General features: G+C 41.6%; 1 protein-coding gene across 1 annotated transcript in view; it reads right to left on the minus strand.

Moving 5' to 3' along the window:
- Positions 1-2,465: 2,465 nt before the first annotated feature.
- Positions 2,466-22,378, minus strand: part of LOC131233156 (uncharacterized) — a 40,338-nt gene continuing 20,425 nt past the window's right edge. The window contains exons 2-4 of the mRNA XM_058229768.1: positions 3,998-4,177; positions 3,459-3,697; positions 2,466-2,938 (exon numbers count right to left, since the gene is read on the minus strand). Coding sequence (XP_058085751.1) covers positions 2,689-2,938; positions 3,459-3,697; positions 3,998-4,177 — 669 coding nt within the window. The 3' untranslated portion in view covers positions 2,466-2,688. The remainder of the gene's footprint in view (positions 2,939-3,458; positions 3,698-3,997; positions 4,178-22,378) is intronic.

Below are 22,378 nucleotides of genomic sequence, written 5' to 3' on the forward strand. Positions count from 1 at the left end.
ACAATGTTGTCTACGTTGTTTATTAGTATCAATGGAAGTTTTTTCTTTGAAAAGTTCTCCCAACCGCTGAAAGGACTTATTTTACATGCATCTAAATTGAAATCCCCATATTAAGAAGCAAGCAACTAAGTAATTTATTGAATTGAATTCAAAGAAAGAAACATAAAAAAGGAGAAATTTTAGAATTGGAGGAGAGCAGAGGAGAGGACTGCACCTCAGTAGCCCTAATGTACATATAAAATTTTCATTTACCATTAGAAATGACTGACAACCGATTTCCTATACACTTAACACACGGAATGTCCTTCAAATGTCTCTCTAAATTTTCAAGAATTTGAATTTTACTTTGTAATTGAAATGAAATGTGATGGAAGAAGAGTGGCCCCGAGGGCTTGGTAAGCATTAATATAGCTGCAAAAGCACTTTTCAAAGTAATCAAGGCCCTTTGAAGAAAATGAAAGGAGGGAGGGAGTTGTAGACACCCCACCTCGGGCTGATAAGTTGGCAGGGTTTGAACGGATGGATGAATAACCAAACTCCAATCCTAAAACCCTAATTCTAGAAGCCTAAACCTTAGAAAACTCAGTCCTAAACCCTAAACTCAACCCATCCAACTCAGTCAACACGGTCAGCCTAACCTTAAACTCTACGAACCCAAAACCATAGAGCGTTGAATCAACTCGGTGAGTCAACTCACCCGGTCAGCTCACTGAATCCACTTACCCAGTCAACCTACCACTACCAAAAAAAGGGGCAAATGATAAAAACCACGTTAGTTTTTTGCTACGGATATAAACCTTAGCAAGAGTTGCTACGCTTTTAATGATGTTGCCTGCCAAGGCAGGGAGTCCAAGTGGAGACCGGCAACAGCCAGGTTACCGCCAGCCACGTACCAGTCCCCCTCTTCCAGGCAGATTCCCTTAAGCATGTGGGTTACTCATTTTTCAAACCTTCAGTATGTGCTTAAGGTGCATTTACTCCGATGCCCATCTCATTACTCAAAATTATCATTTTACCAACTCATCCAACCCATTTGATCGTATGAGGGGCTATACTAATGGCTCTAATATATACCATTAACCACACACATGCACACGTGTCGATCCAAGCCGAGCCATGTTGTGCCAAGTCGTTTCGTGCCAAGCCCAAGCCCAAGTTCGAGCCTGTGTGGCATGCACGACAGGCTGGGCCAAGCAGGGTCTACAGGTGGGTGAGTGTGTGTGTGTGTGTGTGTGTGTGTGTGTGTGTGTGTGTGTGTGTGTGTGTGTGTGTGTGTGTGAGAGAGAGAGAGAGAGAGAGAGAGAGAGAGAGAGAGAGAGAGAGAGAGAGAGAGAGAGAAGGACCGGTTTATCCTAGCCTAGTCAGAGTCCAAGCCTCCTGAGCCACCCAAGTTTAAATCTGAACCACTCAATCTAGCCTTATGACACAACCGTTCTTCTAACAGTTCCAACCTTTATTAGTTTCATCAAATTAGTGCATCATAATCGTACAACATTCATTCCATTCTCAACCTCCCTACTCTTCATATACATTAGCATCATAGTACATCTCATATAATTCCTTGGTAATGCCTGTGCCTTCCATGTCAGGATTCAATGGCAACATCTATGATACCCACAACCAGCGATGTAGGTGAGACCCTAACTGTAGGGCCTGAATAGATGCATGCATTGTATATCTACATCGTCTATCTGTTTTTCCAGTTTATTTTAGGATGTGACCTAAAAATTGAAGCTGATACAAGTTTCAGGTATACCATGCTATATGAAACAACAATCATTGAACTCCCACCGTTAAAAGCTTCCTAGCATCCACCATAATGTTTATTGACCCTCCAACCTATCAATATGGTCATACAGATCTGGATAAAAGGAAAAACAAAAACAACTATTAGCTTGATCTAAAACTCTTGTAGCCTACCAAAGGTTTTCAACGGTTATTAACCACTATTTCCTATGGTGTAGTCCATATGAAATTTGTATCTACCTCATTTCTGGGACCATGGCCTTACAATAATTTGGAAAAACAGATGATCGGCGTGGATTTTGGCTGGTGACTGGGCCGGGTTAGGTTGAGCCCAGTTCGACTCAGTTCGGCCTTATGTACACCCCTACCAAAGATGCGCTTGTTTGATTCGCTACATGAAAGTGGCGGTTTCCCCACCCAATTGCAATTAGCAGCATTTTAGTTTTTTTTTTTTTTTTTCTAAAACTTCCATAATAGCATATATGCAAAAGAAAACACTGCCTATTGTGATTAATCAAACGTGAAAGGCTCCGGGCCTGCCAAAATCAGGCTTAGACTTAATTTTAATTTGGTACCATAACTAATGTTAGAATATACTGGGTAATCTTCTATATTAAAATATTTCATTTTATGTTAAAAAATATATATATCAGTTAGGATGTCTCTAGATTTACAGAGATCTTCCATATCTTCTATATATCATGTCATTCTCCGAGAAATGAAAAGTAGTCTCTTGAAGTTCAAGTACTATGAATAATAATTAGTTTGATAGTGCATCGATCCCAACACACTCTTAAAAAGGAAGGAAATTGATCTTAACCATCGAATATTGAAGTCCCGTTAGATAACATATATACCGCCATTGTGGTGAAGGAGTTCCATAATGTAGAATTTCTAGAATTTACTTTTTTATTTTGATAATTTTAATTAGAATACTCAATATCATACATTAGAAAAATTAGCCAAAAAGGATAGAATTTCATTCGTCACTTCTTTTGCTTTCTCTTGCTGGATGAAGTGATAACCGTCGATCACGACGACTTCAACGTTGGGCACACATCTCTTGAAATCACTTCCCATGATATAATCCTTTATGCCAAAGGAATGAAACCCAATGTCTTTGTCACCAGCTATGAACTTCGTTGGAACCGAAATCTTTGATCCTTGCCAGGGTGCAAGCAGCTCCCAATTCCTATATAATGAAACCAGTGAGTTAAGCTCGCAGTCCATCCATCACGTAAACGCAAGATCCAAACCATCCATTCGGTTGGTCTACTAATCAGGTTGGCGGCAGATTACAGCAAAAAGGAATACTTGTCAGACACACCTGATGAATGGCTAAGATGGCATACATACCTACCACTATTGCACATGGCTTGTGGATGGTATGCCTTGTACACGCATGTGGGCTTAAAATTCACATCTAATGCTAGACGCTTGGGATCACCAGCATATGCCTCCATGGAGCACACATGAAAACATGATCAGTTATTTGGAAGTGTCCATACTGTCTGCGGTATTTTGGATGTCTATGATCCAACAATCATGCTTGAAAAACAATCCTGACCATTGACTTACTAGTTGGATGCAAGCATGGACAGTTCTGATCATCTTTGCATGTGAGCACCGGTGGGACAACACATTTCAATGATCCTAAGCCATCGATATAGACATCTACATATCTGTAAACGTGTTAAGTAGAGTACTCATACAGGTCCATGGCACGGTAGTAATTCAAGGGTCCCGTGAAGCCTGATTTTTGAAACTTGCTAGCAAAGTATTGGAGTTCTTCCTCAGTAATCCATGCAGGCAAAGACGATGGGGTGTCAAGGAAATCGATTATCTCCATTCCAGGAGGAGCGATTAGATCAGGCTTATCAATCAAATGAAACTTTTTCATAAGTGTCAAGTGATCGTAGAGACCGAAAGCCTTCTCTGCTCTTCCAGGTTCCTGCAGTGTGAAATGAACCATTACAAAGTTTCTAAAATGTAAATTCAATGGAAGAAATTTGTATATGCCTCATGTAGCAGGTGTGTAGAAAAAGCGAAGCGATCACTAAAACTATATTGAATGAATTGTTATTTACAGAATGAATTGTGTGTGCACGCACACATGCCCGCACGCACACAAGTATATATTAGCCATTCTTATTAGGGCCCAGTGGATGGATTAACCTGATTATTAGCTCATCCAGACAGCCCTACTACAATTACATTTTGCATCAAAGAAGAAGAGGAGGAACCGACTAACCTGGAATTGAGAAATGTAGAAACCGTCTCCAAACTTCTGCCTTAGTGTCTTGGGCTTGATATTTGGCGAACGTGGCCAGAATGGTACACCCAAATTAACAAGTGCTTTGACCATGTCCGGCCTAAAGAGGCAAAGGTGCCAAGCAACTACAGCACCCCAGTCATGTCCCACAACAAAGGCCTGCCCAATATCACAAAAAGCAATGAATACATAATTTTCCAATCTCCAATAAAAGAATATTGTTAGAATGTTTTAATGGTAGCTCTTGCTTGGGTGGTAGACTCCTGGGAGTTTCAACACCGGGTCAAGGGTTCAAGTATCCATAGGTGGGTGGTGAAAGTGCGTGTAAAAAAATTTTAAAATAAAATAAAATAAAATAAAATAAGAAAGAAAGAAAAGAAATGAAAATAAAAAAGAGGTAGTGTTCATCTAGGTGGGTCATCATGTCGATTGGATATATGCTGGAGATTGTGATGACTGGAAAAATCTGAAGATAACAAAAATTTCTGGTTGAATTTGGAGTATTGTGCTAAACATTCATTAGGCTGGACAATGATCAGATGGCTACCACGGCCAGGTCGCCCTAATTTTGGGATATGGGCTATCCGTTTGGGGTCCAACAAAATAACAACCACCATCGCCCTTCATGTTTGGACCTTGTATTATGAGGAGGGTCATGCAGAGAACTTATGTACAATGACCTGAGGAGATGATCATCTAATTCCTTAATGTTAGATCCGTCCGTCTTTTAGGATTATTCTGCGTGCATGCATTTCTATCGGTGCTTGAATTGCACTATGCACTTTTGGTAACAATTCCCAGTAAGAAGATAGAAAATTTTAGGAATTTACATTCTGGTGCCTTTTCTCAAAAAGGTTTTCAAAAAAATACCTCATTAATCTATATAATTATTATCTCATTCCGCTGCCTTATGGTACATTTTTTTGAATGGACGGTTGGGTGAGCGTACGAGCAACCATGATATTTATGTCAGAGCAAGCTTGGGGGAAGGTGAATGCGGAGCAGAGGTAGAGCCCCTTCCAGGGGAGGGGTTTCTCTAGATCGAGACCGGGAAACGAGAAGAGGTGCGGATTTGGGATTTAGCTTCTTCGTGAGAAACCTCCCATTGCACTGTACCCAACAAAATTTATTTTCCATTTTCCAAAGGTACAGTAAGGTAATGGATTTATTCATACCAACGTTTCTGGATTCGAGAAGACCCAGAGGGTATGGGTTTGTGAGATTCTGGTACGAGAGTATGAGGGACGAGAGGCATTAGGGGTTCTGGATGGTAAGAGAATAGATGGAAGGATTGTCTCTATTCGTGAGGCTAAACCTAAGGCAAAGGTTGCTCAAGGGCAATCACCAAGTGTTGAACCACCGACCCAATCCAGGCAGGTAGATGGCTCTTCCTATGCGGGGGTGGTTCGAAACGACACCAGGAGTCGGCTACCCATTCCTATACAGGAAGGTATCTCCACAACGGCCGATCCTGAGGCAGTGGCCTCCCAGCTGGAAACACTGAAATGGGGTTTGGTGGGAGTCTCTGCGAACAACTCAACATCAATCCTGAGTCTCAGCAATAAGGGACTCCTATATGGCATCGGCAATCGACATGGCTCAAATCGCTCCAGATAGGTTCCTTATTGTCCTTAAGTCTGATGAAGAGTTTAAGGGTTTCAAGGAAGATGTAGTTCTACATCGTCTTATGGGTCTGATATCAATCTATCCGTGGACTCCACTCGAGACGGTTCGGCAGAATGGTTCCTGGATTCGACTATTCGGGATTCCGGCCCATGCATGGATGAAGGGGGTCATTTTGGACCTGGGAAACTATTTTGGGAAAGTAATTGGGATTGATACCTGCAGTAGATGTGGGCTCTTCCAGATGTTCACCAGAGTGAAGATCCAGCTGCGTGCGGCTGTCGATATGGGGCAAGTCTTGAAATTGATTGTTGCAGGTCAAGTTTTCCCGGTGAATGCAGAGATAGAAAGCCCTCAGGTATTGGGTGCTCCAGCCTCGGTGTCTCCTCCTGAAGAGGGTATAGAACAGGGGACTCCTTATACGACTAATGGGGAGGATCTAAGAATCATTGTAGCCCAGGGGAAGGTATGCACAAATCCTGTTTGTGTTAATGGCGATATGGGCACTACAAACCCCAACAGAGACTGGGTCATCTGCTGGTGGAATCTTTTGTTCAAGCTATATCTAGTACAAGAGAGTGGATGGCCAAAAGGTTTGGTCCCAACCCAGCCCAGGGGAATGGTAGCACTAGCCCCGTTTGTAGAAATGCTGGAATGGAGAGGTCGGGTGTTCACTGTCTGATTGGCAGTCTGTCCCTCATGTCCAATGCTGGAAGGTCCTCTGTAACCAGGTCCCCTGTTGTGGTTTGCCAATCTCCAAGGCTCTCTTCTATGTTAAGACTCCCATCAATCGTTGGCAATCCGTCTGTTAGAGTAGCTCTGTCCAAAGAGGAGTCTTGTCTGGGTGATCCTCTTAATTCTAACAGAACTCCCCACTCTATAGACCATTCTGGGGAAATCAGCACTCCTCCTATAAATCAAGGGGGACCCACCCCCTCAAGGACATTCATCTACTTCAACTAAGCACATTTGCAGCTCTTGTAATCGGAATCCCAACTCACTGTAGATCCAAATTGAAAGGTTGGTGCACCAACGAGCAGGCTTACACTGGGAAGATTACAGAGAGGTCTCCTCTAGGGGATAGGAGGACTACCCCCAAATCCATCACTGAGATAGGCTAGGAAGCTTCAGGTTGTCTAAACATTGCGGTCGATCTATCTCCCTACTTCGAGAGTAGGGCGTGTATCAACATGGACGAAACGATTCTTCTTCAGGAAGATAATGGAGATCGGAGGAGCTCAAGTCGCTCAATGGAATCTACCAATGATGAGGACCTCTTGCTCAGCCCATCAACCAACCTGGAACCTTAAGTCTAGGGTGTTTTGGGAAGGATTACACCAATATGTCTTGGGGTTAGTCCTGCAATTGAGATCACGGGTAGGAAAAAGATAAAGGCTAGAAGAAAGGTCCAAGGCAAGGCTGAGGAGGGGCAATGGAAGAGTAGATTGTGGAGAATTAAGAGGAGGGCTGTGAATTCAAGTTGTGTGACTGATGGATAAAGTCCTTGCATGGAACGCCATGGAATGCCCGAGGGGTTGGTAATGTGGCTACTATAAGAACGGTAGTCAGTTTGATCAACAATAATAACCCTTGGATGGTGGCCATCCTTGACCCAATGTTGAGAGACGACAAGAGGGTGAGCATTGGCCTAAAGATGGGATTTCACTCCTCAGTTTCCAACGGTGTTGCAGGAGGGAAGGTTTGGGTATTTTATAAGAGTCACCTATAAGTTTCTGTCCTATCTAGCACTAACCAAATGCTTTCTATGACCATCCTTTTGCAAAACGTCCAGGCTCCTATTCTTCTTTCTATTGTTTATGACAAATGTGACAGGATAGCTAGGAGGTCGCTGTGGCAGGACATGGTAGATTTCGGTAACACAGTCATCAGTCCGTGGGCAGTCATTGGAGATTTTAATGCAGTAACTGAGGCAACAGAGAGAAGGGGCAGCAGGAATCCAGATTTCGGCAGCTCTTTGAAATTTGTTAAAGCCATCAATAATGCTGGCCTTCTGGATGCAGGGTTTTTGGGGAATAGATTTACTTAGAGCAATAACCAGGCAGGTAATGCTCGCATTTGGGCCAAGCTGGACAGAGCCCTTATAAATAGAGTGTGGGAACCTCTTCCCGAGATTTAGAGTGGAATACCTCCCCAGGGCCTCCTCTGATCATTATCCCCTCCTTCTGGTCTTCCCCAGGCCTTCTACATCTGTTGCCAGGCCATTCCGGTATCAGAGGATGTGGGCCCTTCACAACTCCTTCCTTCAGGTCGTTTCTAATGCTTAAAAGGAGGACTTATCTCAACAGCCCATGCTCAACCTGCAGCTAAAGCTGAGGAAAATGAAGCAGGTTCTTAAAAAATGGAACAAGGAGATTTTTGGGAATATATTCCTCCAAGTTAAGGAAGTTGCCTAGGCACTTGAAACCCTAGAAAATCGCATGCAAAGCTCGGCAGCATCCTGCAATCTGATGTTGCTTCAGCTCGTCAACACCTGGCCCATGTTGAGCTCATGGAAGAAGTATATTGGAAGCAAAAATCGCAGAATAGCTAGTTGGAGGAAGGGGATAGAAACAAGAAATTCTTTCACTCAATGGCCAATGAAAGAATTAGAAGGAGCTTTATCTCTTCCATAAATGTTGGTGCTGGGCAATCTGTGTCAGACCAAGAAGCTATTAAATCGGAAGCTGTTAAGTATTTTACAGATTCCTTAAAGGCCGATGAATCCATTCAGGAGACGGACCTCTCCTTTGCTATTCCTCCCTTCCTTACGGCCCAGGATAACGATGATCTGATGGCCCCTCCAGCCCTCTCCAAGGTCTTTCAGGCAGTCAACGGCCTGCCAATAGCTGGGGCTGCTGGTCTTAACGGGTTTTCAGGGGGGATTCTTTTCTGCCTGTTGGCCCATCTTAGGTCTTTATCTTCACAAGGCGGTGTTGTATCTATTCGAAGGCAATGGTTTTCCAAAAGCGTTCATGTCTTCTCTCATTTGTCTCATCCCTAAATTGGAGGTGGCTTCTTCCTTTGGGGACTATCGGGCCATCAGCCTCTGTAACTGTATATATAAGGTATTTGCAAAGATCCTGGCGACAAGGCTAAGTCTTCTCCTCCCTAAGGTTATTTCAGCTAAACAAGGTGCCTTCACTAAGGGTAGGTCTATTGCGTAAAACATTGCCATAGCGTAGGAAATGTTCAGGGAAATAGGTACGAAGGTTCAGGGTGGGAATGTGATCCTCAAATTGGATATGGAGAAGGCCTACGATAAAGTCGATTGGAATTTCCTCAAGCAGCTCTGCACAACTTCGGGTTCAGTTGTAGTTGGATCAAATTAGTGGAATCTTGCTGGAACAATTGCTGATTTTCAGTGCTCATAAATGGCGAAGTGGCGGGATTCTTTAGGTCCTCAAGGGGCATGCGCCAGGGGGACCCGTTCTCCCCCAGGCTGTTAATTCTTGCGGCTGAGGCATTGAGTAGAGGCTTCAAATTCCTGATGGAACGAGGGCACAGTTAGCCCTTCAAACTCAAGAGGGGGTGTCCCCTTATCTCCCATCTCCTCTTTGCTGATAACACCCTTCTGTTTCTAAACGGCTCTAAGGCCTCGATCCAGGTTGTCTTGGGTTTACTTCAGGCCTTCCAGAATGCATCAAGCCAGAAGATCAACTATAACAAGAGTTCATTCTACTGTTCTTTCAAGTTGTCATCGGGGAGAGTTAGAAGCATTGAACATATCTTGGGCATGTCCAGGTCCGTAACTGCTTCCAGGTACCTAGGTGTGCCAATCTCTAGTGGGAGAGTTAAGAAATCAAATTTTCAATTCCTCGATAAAATTCAGAGACGGGTGAACAACTGGAACGAGAGGTTCCTTTCTCAAGCAGGTAGAGCCACGTTGATTCGGCATGTGCTGGGGAGCATCCCAATCCACGTCTTGGCAACGATGCAGGTTCCGCTGCAGGTCCTTGATAATCTAGAGAGGGTGTTTGCTAACTTCTTCTGGGGGTGGGTTGATAGTAGAAAAAAGTTTCGTTAGATCAGTTGGAAGAAGATCGTCAAGCCCCATAGTGAAGGTGGGCTGGGCATCAAATCTCTGAGAGAGGTTTTGAAGAATTTTCGGCTGAAGCTGGCCTGGTCAGCTATGTATGGGGTAGGAAATAGCCTATGGGCTGTGCTGATGAGAGCCCTGCATCCTGGCGATTTCGAATACTCAACTGTGGGTCGGGCTTCCCCTCTTCCTTCCCCTATTTGGAAGAGAGTTAGGTCCTTCTTCCCCTTGGTGGAGGAGAACATCTAATGGGATGTTAGGCAGGGCACCATGAATCTCTAGGATGTCAATTGGTCTGGGTTGGGCCCGCTTCGCCTCTGTGCGGACAGGGCCATTCCAGATTCCCTCGAGTTTATGTTAGTAAACGATTTTCTGGGCGTCTCTAGCCCTCTCCCTCCCTCCTTGGTGTTCCTCTTCTTTCCTCAAGATGTCGTTGACTTCATATTCCAGGGTGGATTCACCACGTTGGCAAAGAGGGACGTTTGCTTCCAGCCCTTGGATCCTTTGGGTAAATTCTCATCGAAATCTGCTTGGAATCTCTGTAGGGCTATCTCCCCTCGTAAGAGCTGGGCTGCCTTGGTTTGGCACAGGAAACTTCTGCTAAAAATGTCCACATTTGTTTGCAGATTGCTGCTTGAGGCCATTGCGGTGGAGGATAGAATTCAGCAAAGAGGTATCAGCTTGGCCTCTTCGTGAGTTTGTTGTGCCGACGAGGGCCTTTCATCTACTAAATCAGTGGATCATCTTTTCCTGTTTGGAGGGCTGGCTAGGAAGATTTAGCATCACTTTAGTGCCATATTCGGCATCCCACCCCTACCTCCCATTTCGATGGAGGGCAGGTTGAATCAGTGGTGGCTTACATGCTCACCTGGGGGGTCTGTCTCTCCACTCTGGAAACTCATCCCCAGCTTGGTGGTCTGGGAGATATGGCGATCTAAAAATTCTAGTAAATTCGATGGTAAGCCATGTAAAGCTACAACAGCTATTTTCAAAATTTTTTGGTGGTGTAGGATGCTGCACTCAAGCTTGAAATCAGTAAAAAAAAGAAGGTTGACTGAGGAGTTATCCCATTCCCTGTTGGGCCACCCCCCCACGCCGCCAATTCAACACATGTTCAAGTGGGTTAAATGGGCCAAGCCTCAGCTAGGCTGGTCCAAGCTCAACATTGATGGGTCTGCTCGAGGAAACCCAGGTCAGTCAAGGGGAGGAGGCATTTATAGAGAGCATGATGGTAAGTTCCTATTTGCATTCTTAGCCGGGTACAAGGTCGGCTCCAACAACCACGCGGAATTGCGGGCGGTGTGGGATGGGCTCTTGCTTTGCACTAAATATGGGATGGATAGAGTGGACGTGGAATCCGACTCTAGGCTTGTGGTGGGTCTCCTAAACGAGAGATGATTCCCTGCTTAGTATTGGAAATAGTGGGTAAGAAGAATCTTTAACCTTAAAACCTAGGTCCAGTACTCTGTTTCCCACATATTCAGAGAGATTAACGGTTTAGCGGATGGGTTGGCTCAGCTCAGGAGTGATAACCAATCCTTCACTTTTTTCAGGAATATTTTGGACCTCCCACCACAGATCAGAGGCCTGTACTTCCTAGATAAAGTGGACAGTCAAGGATATTAGGAAGGCTCCCTTGGGCGACTCTTGTCTTTAGGCTGTTTGTAGTCATTACGATAAGCCTATCCGAGGTGATCCCCCGGGTAGGCCCGAATTGTTCAGTTTGCAGTACAGTTCCCATACAGAAATGAAATTTGCTTCTTTAAAAAATAAATAAAAAATAAAAAAAATCACCCCCATCCATGAATCGAGTGGATCACATGATTGCAAAGTATATGGGACAATGATCACCTTCCAAACTATTTCACATTTATGGCCCACCTAAATAATAGATCAGCCTAATTTTTTAGGCCTCAGACCTATATTTTGGTATGGCATTTAATGATTAGAGTACAATCATTATTGTTGGCCCCGTAATAATTGAGGGTGGGTATCTCTCTCCCAATAGTTTTCTTTAGTGTGGCCCACATGAATTATACATGAATTATAAGTTAGCCTAATCCCCTCGAGGCCTAAAATGAGATCGGGCGTCTAAGGGTAAAAGTAGTTTTTAGATACACATCACCATAAGCCTGGCCAAAAATCAAGTCCCAGTATGCCTTTCCAACCATACCAATAGATTACTTAGACAAACGGAATGGCAAGGAAAGCAGCTCTTGCTTTTGTCAGGGCTTATGTAATGTTTATATAAGATCCACACTGACCATTAAATATTTAATCTCATATTGGGCACAAAGACAAAAAAGAAATGAGGCTAACTGGTGCTTTCGGTGAACAACACCAAAGGAAATAGTTGAGAGAGATGTCCACCCTTGGTTTTTATAAGGCTTGTCTTGATAATTATATATATCCACTTCAACCATTCGATTCCACATAAAATTAGGCTTATAACCCAAAATCATACACATTCGTGATTCATTTAGGCCACACTAATGGAAATGGTTTGGAAAGTAAGTGTTGCCCTGTACATTGTTTCCAATCATATGGTCCAACTGAATTGCATATGGAGAATTGATTTTTGGATCCTTGGTCTAACATGAGGTGACTCACCTGCATCTCCTTTACTGGCATGGCAGTGTAACGGAAGGCAATGAAATGATAATTATATCTATTAATGAGCTAGTTTTTGAAATAGATACCGGAATGTAAATTTCATATTATCTTTTGTAAAATTCCCTAGAAAAGAAAATATTAAAGACAATGAGTTCCTCATTGTCATCTTTTGAAAATAACGCCCTCACAAGAATGTTCTCTTTTCCATGTGAAATACTCTTTGAGAATCAATTCTAACTTGCTTCCAAATTGATTAAGATAAATGGCCTATTTTCAATTTGGACTATTGATTTCATTGGATATATACTTCAATAGTTTGACAATCATATCTTTCCTCCTAAATAGTTTAAACAAATGGCCCAAGCATTGATCAATTGTCAACAAAAAGGATGGTGCAACTCTACCTTCACTTCCTCTTGCCACTGAAAAACTCCTTTGATTTAACACTCCTACCTGTCAAACTAATGCACAACAAAATGCACAGTTCATATCATTCATGACAATAAAGATCTCACTCCTTAGTTGTAATTCATGTATATGATCATATGCTGGACCCTTATCCAATATCAGCAATTCTTTTAAGAAGCACATTCTTTCATTCACTCCTAGTAATCGATTGTGAGTTTTTTCTTTTGTTTGATTGCCGTAGTTTACTGAAAAAGCCCTTTCTAGTGAAAGGAAAGTGTAACCTATCTTCGAAGGAAGAACCCCACCTTCTGATTATCATATGATCATTACAGATATTATGCGAGTGGCTGAGTAGGTGATGAATCTGCTCAAATTCGTTATATACTGTCAAGTTTGATGTATCTACTTATTTGGTGCTTAAGGTCAAAGTTGATTGATTTGAATTGAGCCACTAATTGATTCTGGCACGCCCACACACTGCACGTCACAGAAAATAAATTAAGTGCCAATAATTTTTGGCACACCAGGTGGGATTCACACAATTATTTGGCTACCATAAATATTGATTTTATACTGGCTGTGCAAAAAGAACAATTTTTAGCACGCCCAATGGGACACTAATTATACTTACCCATACAAAAGTTTTGTGGAATCATGAGCTAAAGAGGTGGAATTAAAATATTTTTGTAGCTACTAATGATGCAACTAATGAACCTCCTACCCTGGACAAAGAGTTGTAGGTTCAACAGGTACCCGAGCAAGTGAATCTACCACCCAATCCGATTCTTGCTCTTCTAAATCCAGATAGAACATCGACATCTCAGTTTGAACCCCTTGAGATTATGTCAGCCGAGATGGTCGATATTCAAAGGGGAATTCAGCACATTGCAGAATTGTCACGTATTCAAGTTGAGCAATCACGGGTTCAAACTGAAGCAATTAATAGATTGATGGGTGGCCAGATTAAGAGCGTGAACCGGTTGATGGCTATGTTTACTAAAAGGGCATATGTTGCACCTTAGCAACAGATTGACGTAGTTTAGTTCAGAATCTGGCACTAGTACCTCTGGTACAGCCAATAACCACTAGCACCCCCTCTACGGCGAAATATACATCATGCCCCTGTTCTAGTTCTAGATATGTGAAATTTATCACCACCTACGGATTTTTAGACAACCTGAACATGATAATAGGAATTTTGCCTATGAAACCAGGAATCAAGGGATACTTGGGATGCAGTCTCTGCCTATAAACCTACCTTATAATGAGGAGCAGTACCCGACTGGTCTAAAGCCACCTCTAATGGCTAGGCAACAATATTGGTACTGTTATTAAATTGTGCAGCTGGTCTAGGAGGTAGCATATCAAGTTCTTGGCCGAACTACTATTTCAGTGTATCACAAGCTTTATCCTAATTAAGTCGATCGGCAATATCCATTGTCAATGAATTATCGACTTGATTTTACACTATTTACAGGTGATACTGGTTACTCGACCATAGAATATATAAGTATCTTTACTATAAAGTATGGGGAATTGGCTAATAATGATTACTATAAATCACAATTATTCAATCATTCACTAATTGGGGTAGCTTTTACTTTTATTCTAATTTATTATCAAATTTGATCTGAACTTGGCAAGAAATAGAAGAAAAGTTTCATGCCCACTTCTTTTATAAGGACAGAGAAATTTCTATGGATGATCTTGCACGATTTCGACAATTGTCAAGAGAATTGGTCGAAAATTATATTGTTCAATTTAAAAGAGTAAAATACTGATGCAATGTAGTTATGACTGAAGTTGAATTTATTTAACTAGCCTAAGAGATGCGGAACACTCCAATGCTTATTGAGTTTAGGCGACCTGAATGGGAGGTCAAGAATGCCATTCCTGAAGAAAGAAACCAGGGTATACTTGGGGGGTAGTCCTTCCCAGGGAATCCACCATATCATGGAAGACAAAACTAGATAAGTTTGAAACCACCACTAATGGTTCAACTACACCATTTAGATCATGACTAAATTATGCAATTGGTCTAAGAAGTAGTAGGCCAAGTTCTCGGTAGTACTATTACCATAGTCTACCATAAGCCTTATCCGGAATGGATTGACCGATAGTCGCTATTGTTACGGTTGAATTTGATGTTTTTCAACTAAGATAGACAAATTCGACTAAGATGATTGAATTTGATGTTTTTTTACCAAGATGGTTGACTTTGATGTTTTTCGACTAAGACAGCTAAATTTGACCAAGACAGTTAAATTTGCTTCTTTTTTTTTTTTTTTTTTAAATCAGGATGGCCAACTTTGATATTTTTCAATCAAGATGGTCAAGTTCGACCACGATGGTCAAAATTAATGTTTTTGCCCAGTCAAGCAGTTACATTTATTGTGCCGAATGAGGAATCAATCAAAGGCGAGGCCACGTGGGGGCAATGTTGTACCATATTTCTAACCATTCCTATAACAGCCAATCAGGAATGGACATGTATCATTGCGGAAATATATAGCATGTGGAAGATGTTTGGAGATATTGGGACCATGTTTCACGAAATCACAGTTGGCATTGATCAAGGTGTGGCCGAGACACATTCAAAAGAGGAACGTGGTTGAGAAGCCAGAAAATAGAACTCGACTAGTAGAAGAGGCTGACATGGCGACTCCTTAGTTATCATAATTGTCCGGTAAAGAAGAGAAATGCATAAAGGAGAACAACAGAAGAAATCTATCAATAGCAAGAAGATTAGAGGAGAAAACATACACACAATGCATTAATCAAACCAAATCAAATATATCAATTTACTTTTATCTCAAGTTATCTTAGGAGTAACGACAATCAAGTAGCGGTAATTCTTAGTGATAATCCCTAGTTGTAATTTAGGTCTACACTCATATATTGGACTTGATCTTTATCTAATATCAGCAGTTCTTTCAAGAGATGCATTCTTACACTCACTCCTAATGATCAGTTGTGAGTTTTTCTTTTTGTTTGATTGCATTAGTTAGCTGAAAAAGTCATTTCTAATAAAAGATAAAGTGTAACTCATCTTTGTAACTCACCTCCTTCAATAATCAGATAGCCAAGCAGTAGCAGCAAACCGTTCTCCCATATATCCCTCCCACCCTCTCGCAGGGATGTCTAAGAGAAGAAGTGATCAACAACAACCTCCTATTATTGCTCCACCAAATTCCCCCTATATCCTCAACCCCAGGGATTCTAGCAGCAGCAGATGTCAATAGCGTCTCCTACCTCAATCTCAACTCACTCTTGAGGTATTCAGGCAGCTTGATTGTCATCCAGATTCCCAGGAGAATAGTTCCAGACATGGAAGAGAACTCATCCCATCAAGATCAGCTGGCAGCTCCCCCCTCACATCGGGACACCATGGGATGGAAATAGTAAAATTTCATAGTTCATCAACTCTCCACAATCCATCATTTGAGGTGTTACTTAACCTATTGTCCACATCTGACACCCCTCTCCCTCAGTAACACATCTCCACTCCTCTGCAGTTATAGTCAAAATCATTTAATCGAAGCTCTGGTCTCTTAGTGGATCTTTCGCCCTATTTCAACAGGGCCCGTTTTGCAAACAAGGAGGATGATGTTAGATCTCTGCAGGATGGTGAGGTATCTGAAATTAGAGCTCCACTATTTTAGTCACCTGTCCAAATCCATGATACATCAGAGGCAGCGCCCATAACTGCATCAGGGAGTAGTAGTCCAAGATAGAAGCTACCTTCAGACCACTCCAACAGGGGAATTGGTGTATCCAGACTGAGGAGGTTGAAGCGGAGGGCTAAGTTTGTGGGGAATCTTACTAATAGTTAGAATCCTAGTCTGGAATGCCCGCGGTATCTGTAATCAGAGGACAATCAGAACGACAAGAAGACTGATTAGCACCCACAATCCCTAGATCGTGGCTATCCTAGAGCCCATGATCAATGAGAAAAAGAGAGTGGGAACCGGACTTAAATGGCTTTTCTTCTATAGCTTCATATCGCTCTCAGTTTTATTTAAATCTTCCCAATCTCTGTCTGTTGTCATTAATATTCAGCATTTCCAGTCTCCTATTAACCTCTCATTTGTGTACGCAAGCTGTGATAGATGCCTCAGAAGATCTCTCTGGCAGGAGTTATCTATTCTATCCAGATCTCTGCAGGGCCTATAGGCTATTAGTGGAGACTTTAATGTTGTCTCTAATGCTTTTGAGAGAAGAAGCAGAAGGTCGTAGGATATCCCTAGTTCCTAGTAGTTTGTTGAAGTGATTAATAACGCTGGCCTTTTGGATGCAGGCTTCATGGGGTCCAAGTTTACGTGGTATAACAACCAGTCTGGTGCCTTCAGAGTAAGGGCTAGGCTTGACAGGGTCCTCATCAGTGGCACATGGTCCACTTTCTTTCCCTCGTTCTATGTGGAACACCTCGCTCGAATCAACTCAGATCACGCCCTGCTTTTGTTGGTATTTCCCCATCAGTCCAGTTCGGGTCCTAAGCCTTTCAGGTTTCAGCGAATGTGGGTTCAGCATGATGATTTTTTGCAGGTAGTAAGAGTAGCTTGGAATTCGACTGAATCCATTCATCCCATGTTCAACATTCTTCTCAAGTTAAAAAACGTCAAGAGGGCGCTCAGAACTTGGAACAAAAAAAGTATTCGGTAATATTTTCGCCCAGGTTAAGCAAGCCGAGTGGACTCTTATAGACTTAGAGATGCAGATGCAGAACCCTCCGCTCGATTCTATTTCAAACAGCATCAGTCAGCTCCAGCTCTAAGCAGCCATAGCAAATCTTAGAAGATTGGAGCTAATGGAAGAGACCTTTTGGAAGCAGAAAGACAGGATCAGCTGGCTTGAGGAGGGTGATAAGAACACTAAACTCTTTCACTCCTCAACCAAGGATAAGCAGAGAAGGTCAGTTATTAGATTCATTGAGCTAGAATTTGGGCACAAGTTGGAAGATCTAGCTGATATTAAAAGTGCAATTGTCCGTCAGTTCGAGGGACTGTTTGCAGCTGATAGCATGGAGATCGACTTGACAACTCTTGCTCACATCCGCACCTTAGTTACGCAAGAAGTTAATGCAAATCTTTTGGCCCCTCCAACGCTTCTTGAGGTGCAACAGGCAGTGAAGGCCTTCCCCAAGGACGGAGCCCCTGGGCCTGATGGCTTCTCAGGCAGTTTCTTCTCTTCTTGTTGGGACATCGTAGGCAATGATCTCCTTAAGGTAGCAGCATTTATTTTTTAGGGTGGAAACTTCCCAAGGGCTGTCTCAACCTCCCTTATCTGCCTAATTCCAAAGATGGCTGCCCCAAAATCCTCTCAGATTTCAGGCCCATAAGCTTGTGCAACTACTTATACAAGATCATATCCAGCATCATCGCAGCTAGGCTGAATGTAGCACTTCCTTCTCTCATCTCTCCGAAGCAAGGAGCATTCGTTAGGGGCAAATCGATAACAGAGAGCATTACTCTCGCTTAGGAAATGGTAAGGAAAATAAACAAAAAAGTGCGTGGCGGAAATATCGTGATAAAACTTAATATTGAAAAAGCCTACGACAAGCTAGACTGGGAATTCCTGAAACAAGTATTATTGAGGTTCGGATTCAGCGTACCCTAGGTGAATATAGTGGAAAATTATTGGAATAATGCTTGGTTTTTTATTCTCATCAACAGTGAAGCGACGGGGTTTTTCAAGTCATCGAGAGGGATCTGCAAGGGTGACCCCCTGTCCCCTAGTCTATTTATTCTAACGGATGAATCGCTCAATAGAGGGATTAAATCCCTGATAGATCAGGACATGTGTACTCCATTCAAGCTCAGGAGGGGGTGCCTGAAGGTGTCTCACCTCCTATATGAAGATGACACTTTGTTTTTCATCAATGGGGGCCAACCTTCTCTCCGGGCCCTCAAAGCTTTCCTAGACACATCAACGAGCCTTGGGTCAAAAAATCAATCTCCATAAGAGGGCTCTATTCTGCTCAGCCAAACTCACATCAACCAGAGTCAGGACCATTGAAAGATCTCTCGGCATTTCTAAAAGCTCTTTAGGCCTTACATATCTTGGTGTTCCGCTGGCTTTTGGTAGGCTGAAAGTGAGAGCTTTTCTCCCGTTGATAAAGAAGATTGAGGGTCGGATTAGCGGATGGCAAGCGTGTTGAGTGTCAAATATTGCATATTATCCCCCATTTATATCTTGGTTTTATGAACATAATACTGCTTAATGTCCTACTTTACTCATTATGTGTTGCAAGGTGAATTTAAGAGCTTGGATTGGAAAAGGTACTAAAAGCATAAATTTGATGCTCAAGACCAAGATTGAAGAATTCACATGTCAAAGATCCAAGGAAACCAAGTGATGAAGGAAGAGAATCGAAGATTTGAATTGAAGAAAATGAATCCTGAAACTTGTCCTAAAAATAGATTCTGGAACCAGAAAAGTTTAATTCTGGAAAACTAGCAAAATCACCTTTAATCATATCGAATGTACTTAGATGTATCGAAGGTGGAATCAAAAATTGTAAGATTTTTAAGCCAAACTTGCTGGACAGTTCTGGACCAGTATCGATGATATCAAAAGACCTTCGATACATCGAAGTTGTTACGCAGATTTTATGTAGACTGCATAAATTTGAGGCGGTTTCTGGATTTTTCCAATTCGATGCGAAAGTTGGAGTTCCCCAACTATAAATAGGACCTCCTAGGATGCTCCAAAGCATCATCTAGGGTTTGGAGGAGTAAAGCACAAGGGTGGAGAGTCATCGCCAAGCGTTTTTCTTCATTTCTTCCTTAGTTTTCATATTTTCTTCTAAGGTTTTAGATCCAATCATGTCTATGGTTGGCTAAACCTCTTAGATAGGGCTAAGACGTAAAGTTTGTAACGTGATGGGATATTTTTATTGCTTTGATTCATGTTTATGTTGAACTTACTTTGATTCTAGTTTGATATTTAAGAAATACTTTCAATTTTTAATGATTTATTGTGACCAAAATTACAGTAGATCTGTAATAGCTTTGAGTATCTCCTTTTCCTGTTTTGAGATTATGGGATTGGTATATCCTGTTGTTTGCCATTGTCTCATGGGCATGGTTTGGTGATGGAATCCCTGCCAATTATCATAATTCTCCTCTTTTGAGAATTAGGTCAAAGGAAGTTTAGATTTGATCTTAATTGCCATATCTTCCAATTGGATTGGATAGGACTCCAATTCCAATTGTGTTACTTGAATCAAGTAAGGAATCACCCTGATTGCTACAAGTGGATCCTTGAAAATCCTAATTCTCACCTTTGAATTCTTAAGTTTCTAATTAGGCACTTCACAATTACTTCGTTTTTATTCCCAATTTAGATTTAGATATTCTTCTATTTTGATTCTAATTTCTTTCAGAATACACATGAGATTAATCCCTGTGGATTCGACCTCGATCTTACCGGGATTATTACTACATCGCGACCCTTCACTTGGGGTTGTGAACAAGTTTTCGGGGCCAATGTCGGGGATTAACAATTGCATTTTTCTAAGATTAACTAGTTTTGGAATTAGTTCAAGATTTGGGTTTTTCTACTTTCTATTTTTAGGTTAGGGTTTTTTCTAAATTATTTTAGAAACTAACTTAGCTTTCTATTTCCAAGTTTAGAAACTTTCCTAATATATTTTTAGAAATTAATTTCCTATCCTAATTTGTTTTAGAAACTAATTTACTTTCTATTTTTAGAAACTTTCCTTTTTCATTTTTAGAAACTAATTTGCTTTCTATTTTTAGAAACTTTCCTTTTTCATTTTTAGAAACTACTTTGCTTTCCTTTTTTCTTCTGCAAGATCCCAATATAGAAACTTCTAATTTGGTAACTTCTTTCTAATTCTCTCTCTATCTATTTCTAGATTTCTATTTTCTTTTTTTCTTTTTAGGTTTAGGTTAGATTCTGAAATTGAGGGCTACGAGTGTTTCATACCCAAGTGGGTCCGTGATAACACTCGACGTCTCTTGAGTGAAGGAGGATTAGTTTAGGGGTTATTTATCCATCACAGATTAGACACCACTCAAGATCTATAGAGTTAACTGAAGTTATGGCTTCCAATCAATCGGCCAATCAACCTCCAAATCCACCCCAACTTAGGGTTGAGGAAATTCAAGATAAAAATGAGGTACATCAAGCACCCCCTCCTAGTACTTTATGAGACTATTTACAACCAGCGGGGGTGATCACTCCTTCCTGTATGGTCTTTCCAGAAAATACATGAAACATAAACATCAAGCCAGGAGTGATCTAACTCCTTCCAAAGTTCCTTGGGCTTGAATCTGAAAATCCATATTTACACTTGAAAGAGTTTGGTGAGATCATAGCCACTTTATACTTCCTAATGTGTCTGAGGACACAATCTGGTTGAAACTCTTTCCTTTCTCCTTGAAAGAAAATGTGAAGACGTGGTTACATTCACTACGTCCACGATCTATTAGTAGATGGAATGACATGACAAGGGAGTTCATAAAGAAATTCTTTCTATATCATAAAACAAACACCATCAGAACATTGATCATGAACTTCGCCCAAAGGGAAGATGAAACATTCTTCCAATGTTGGGAGCAGCTCAAGGATCTTGTCAGTTCATGCCCACAACACGGTTTTGAAACGTGGCGCATAACAAAATTTTTCCTTTTGACTGACATTTTCCATGTGCCAATTTGTCGAGGCGATGTGAAATGGGGAATTTCTTAATAAAGATGTCGATGAAGTATGGGATTACTTTGATAAACTCGCTGAAACCGCACAATCATGGTAAATCTCCCCAAGAACGAGCATCACGTCTAAGCCCATTCAATCAAAGGAGAGAGATGGCATATATCTTTTGAAAGAGGAAGATGATATCAATGCTAAAGTGGTCAGTCCACAAGGAAACTTGAGGCCATGGAACTTAAGAAGGAGAAGGATAAGGAAGTTGTCTGCGGTATTTATGCCTGCAACATTCATACAACTGAAAATTACCCAACAATACCTACGTTTCAAGAAATTGAATGAGCAATCAAATGTCTTAAACAACTACCAAAGGCCTTTCAAAGGACTCACTTCGAACACATACAACTCCAGTTGGAGAAATCATCCAAATTTCAGTTGGAGGAATGGATAATCTGTTACACCTCAAGGAATCCCTAATTGGTTCTTAAATCAAGGGAAACCTCAAGAGGAATTGGTTCAAAATCCTCAAGAGCTCATTCAGCAAAGTACTCTTCAAGCCTTACAAGAACTAACAAAGGCTATACAAAAGATAGAATTACGCATTACGATTATGGAGAAAGAGATGCTTCCAGCCCAACCTATCCCCAATCCTAAACCGCAATACGGAGTTAGTGAATCAAGCTCTTCAAATCCAATGGAGCAAGCTAAGTCTATCACCACTCTTAGGAGTGGGAAGATAATTGACAAATCTATTCCGGTAAGGGCTGAGAAGCCTAAGGACCCGGATGTAGATGAGACTGATGGACCTAACGATGCTCCACATGAGGTAAAACCGGAACTTCAAATCAAACCAGTTGCTCCATTCCCTCAAAGGTTAACTGCACCAAAGCCTCTCTCTAACTCTCAAGATATTCTAGAAGTGCTTAAGCAAGTGAAGGTCAACATTCCTTTACTGGATGCGGTAAAACAGATTCCTTCATATGACAAATTTTTGAAAGATTTATGTA

This window comes from Magnolia sinica, chromosome 18 (assembly GCF_029962835.1).
Source record: "Magnolia sinica isolate HGM2019 chromosome 18, MsV1, whole genome shotgun sequence".
In the NCBI taxonomy this organism is placed as follows: Eukaryota; Viridiplantae; Streptophyta; class Magnoliopsida; order Magnoliales; family Magnoliaceae; genus Magnolia; species Magnolia sinica.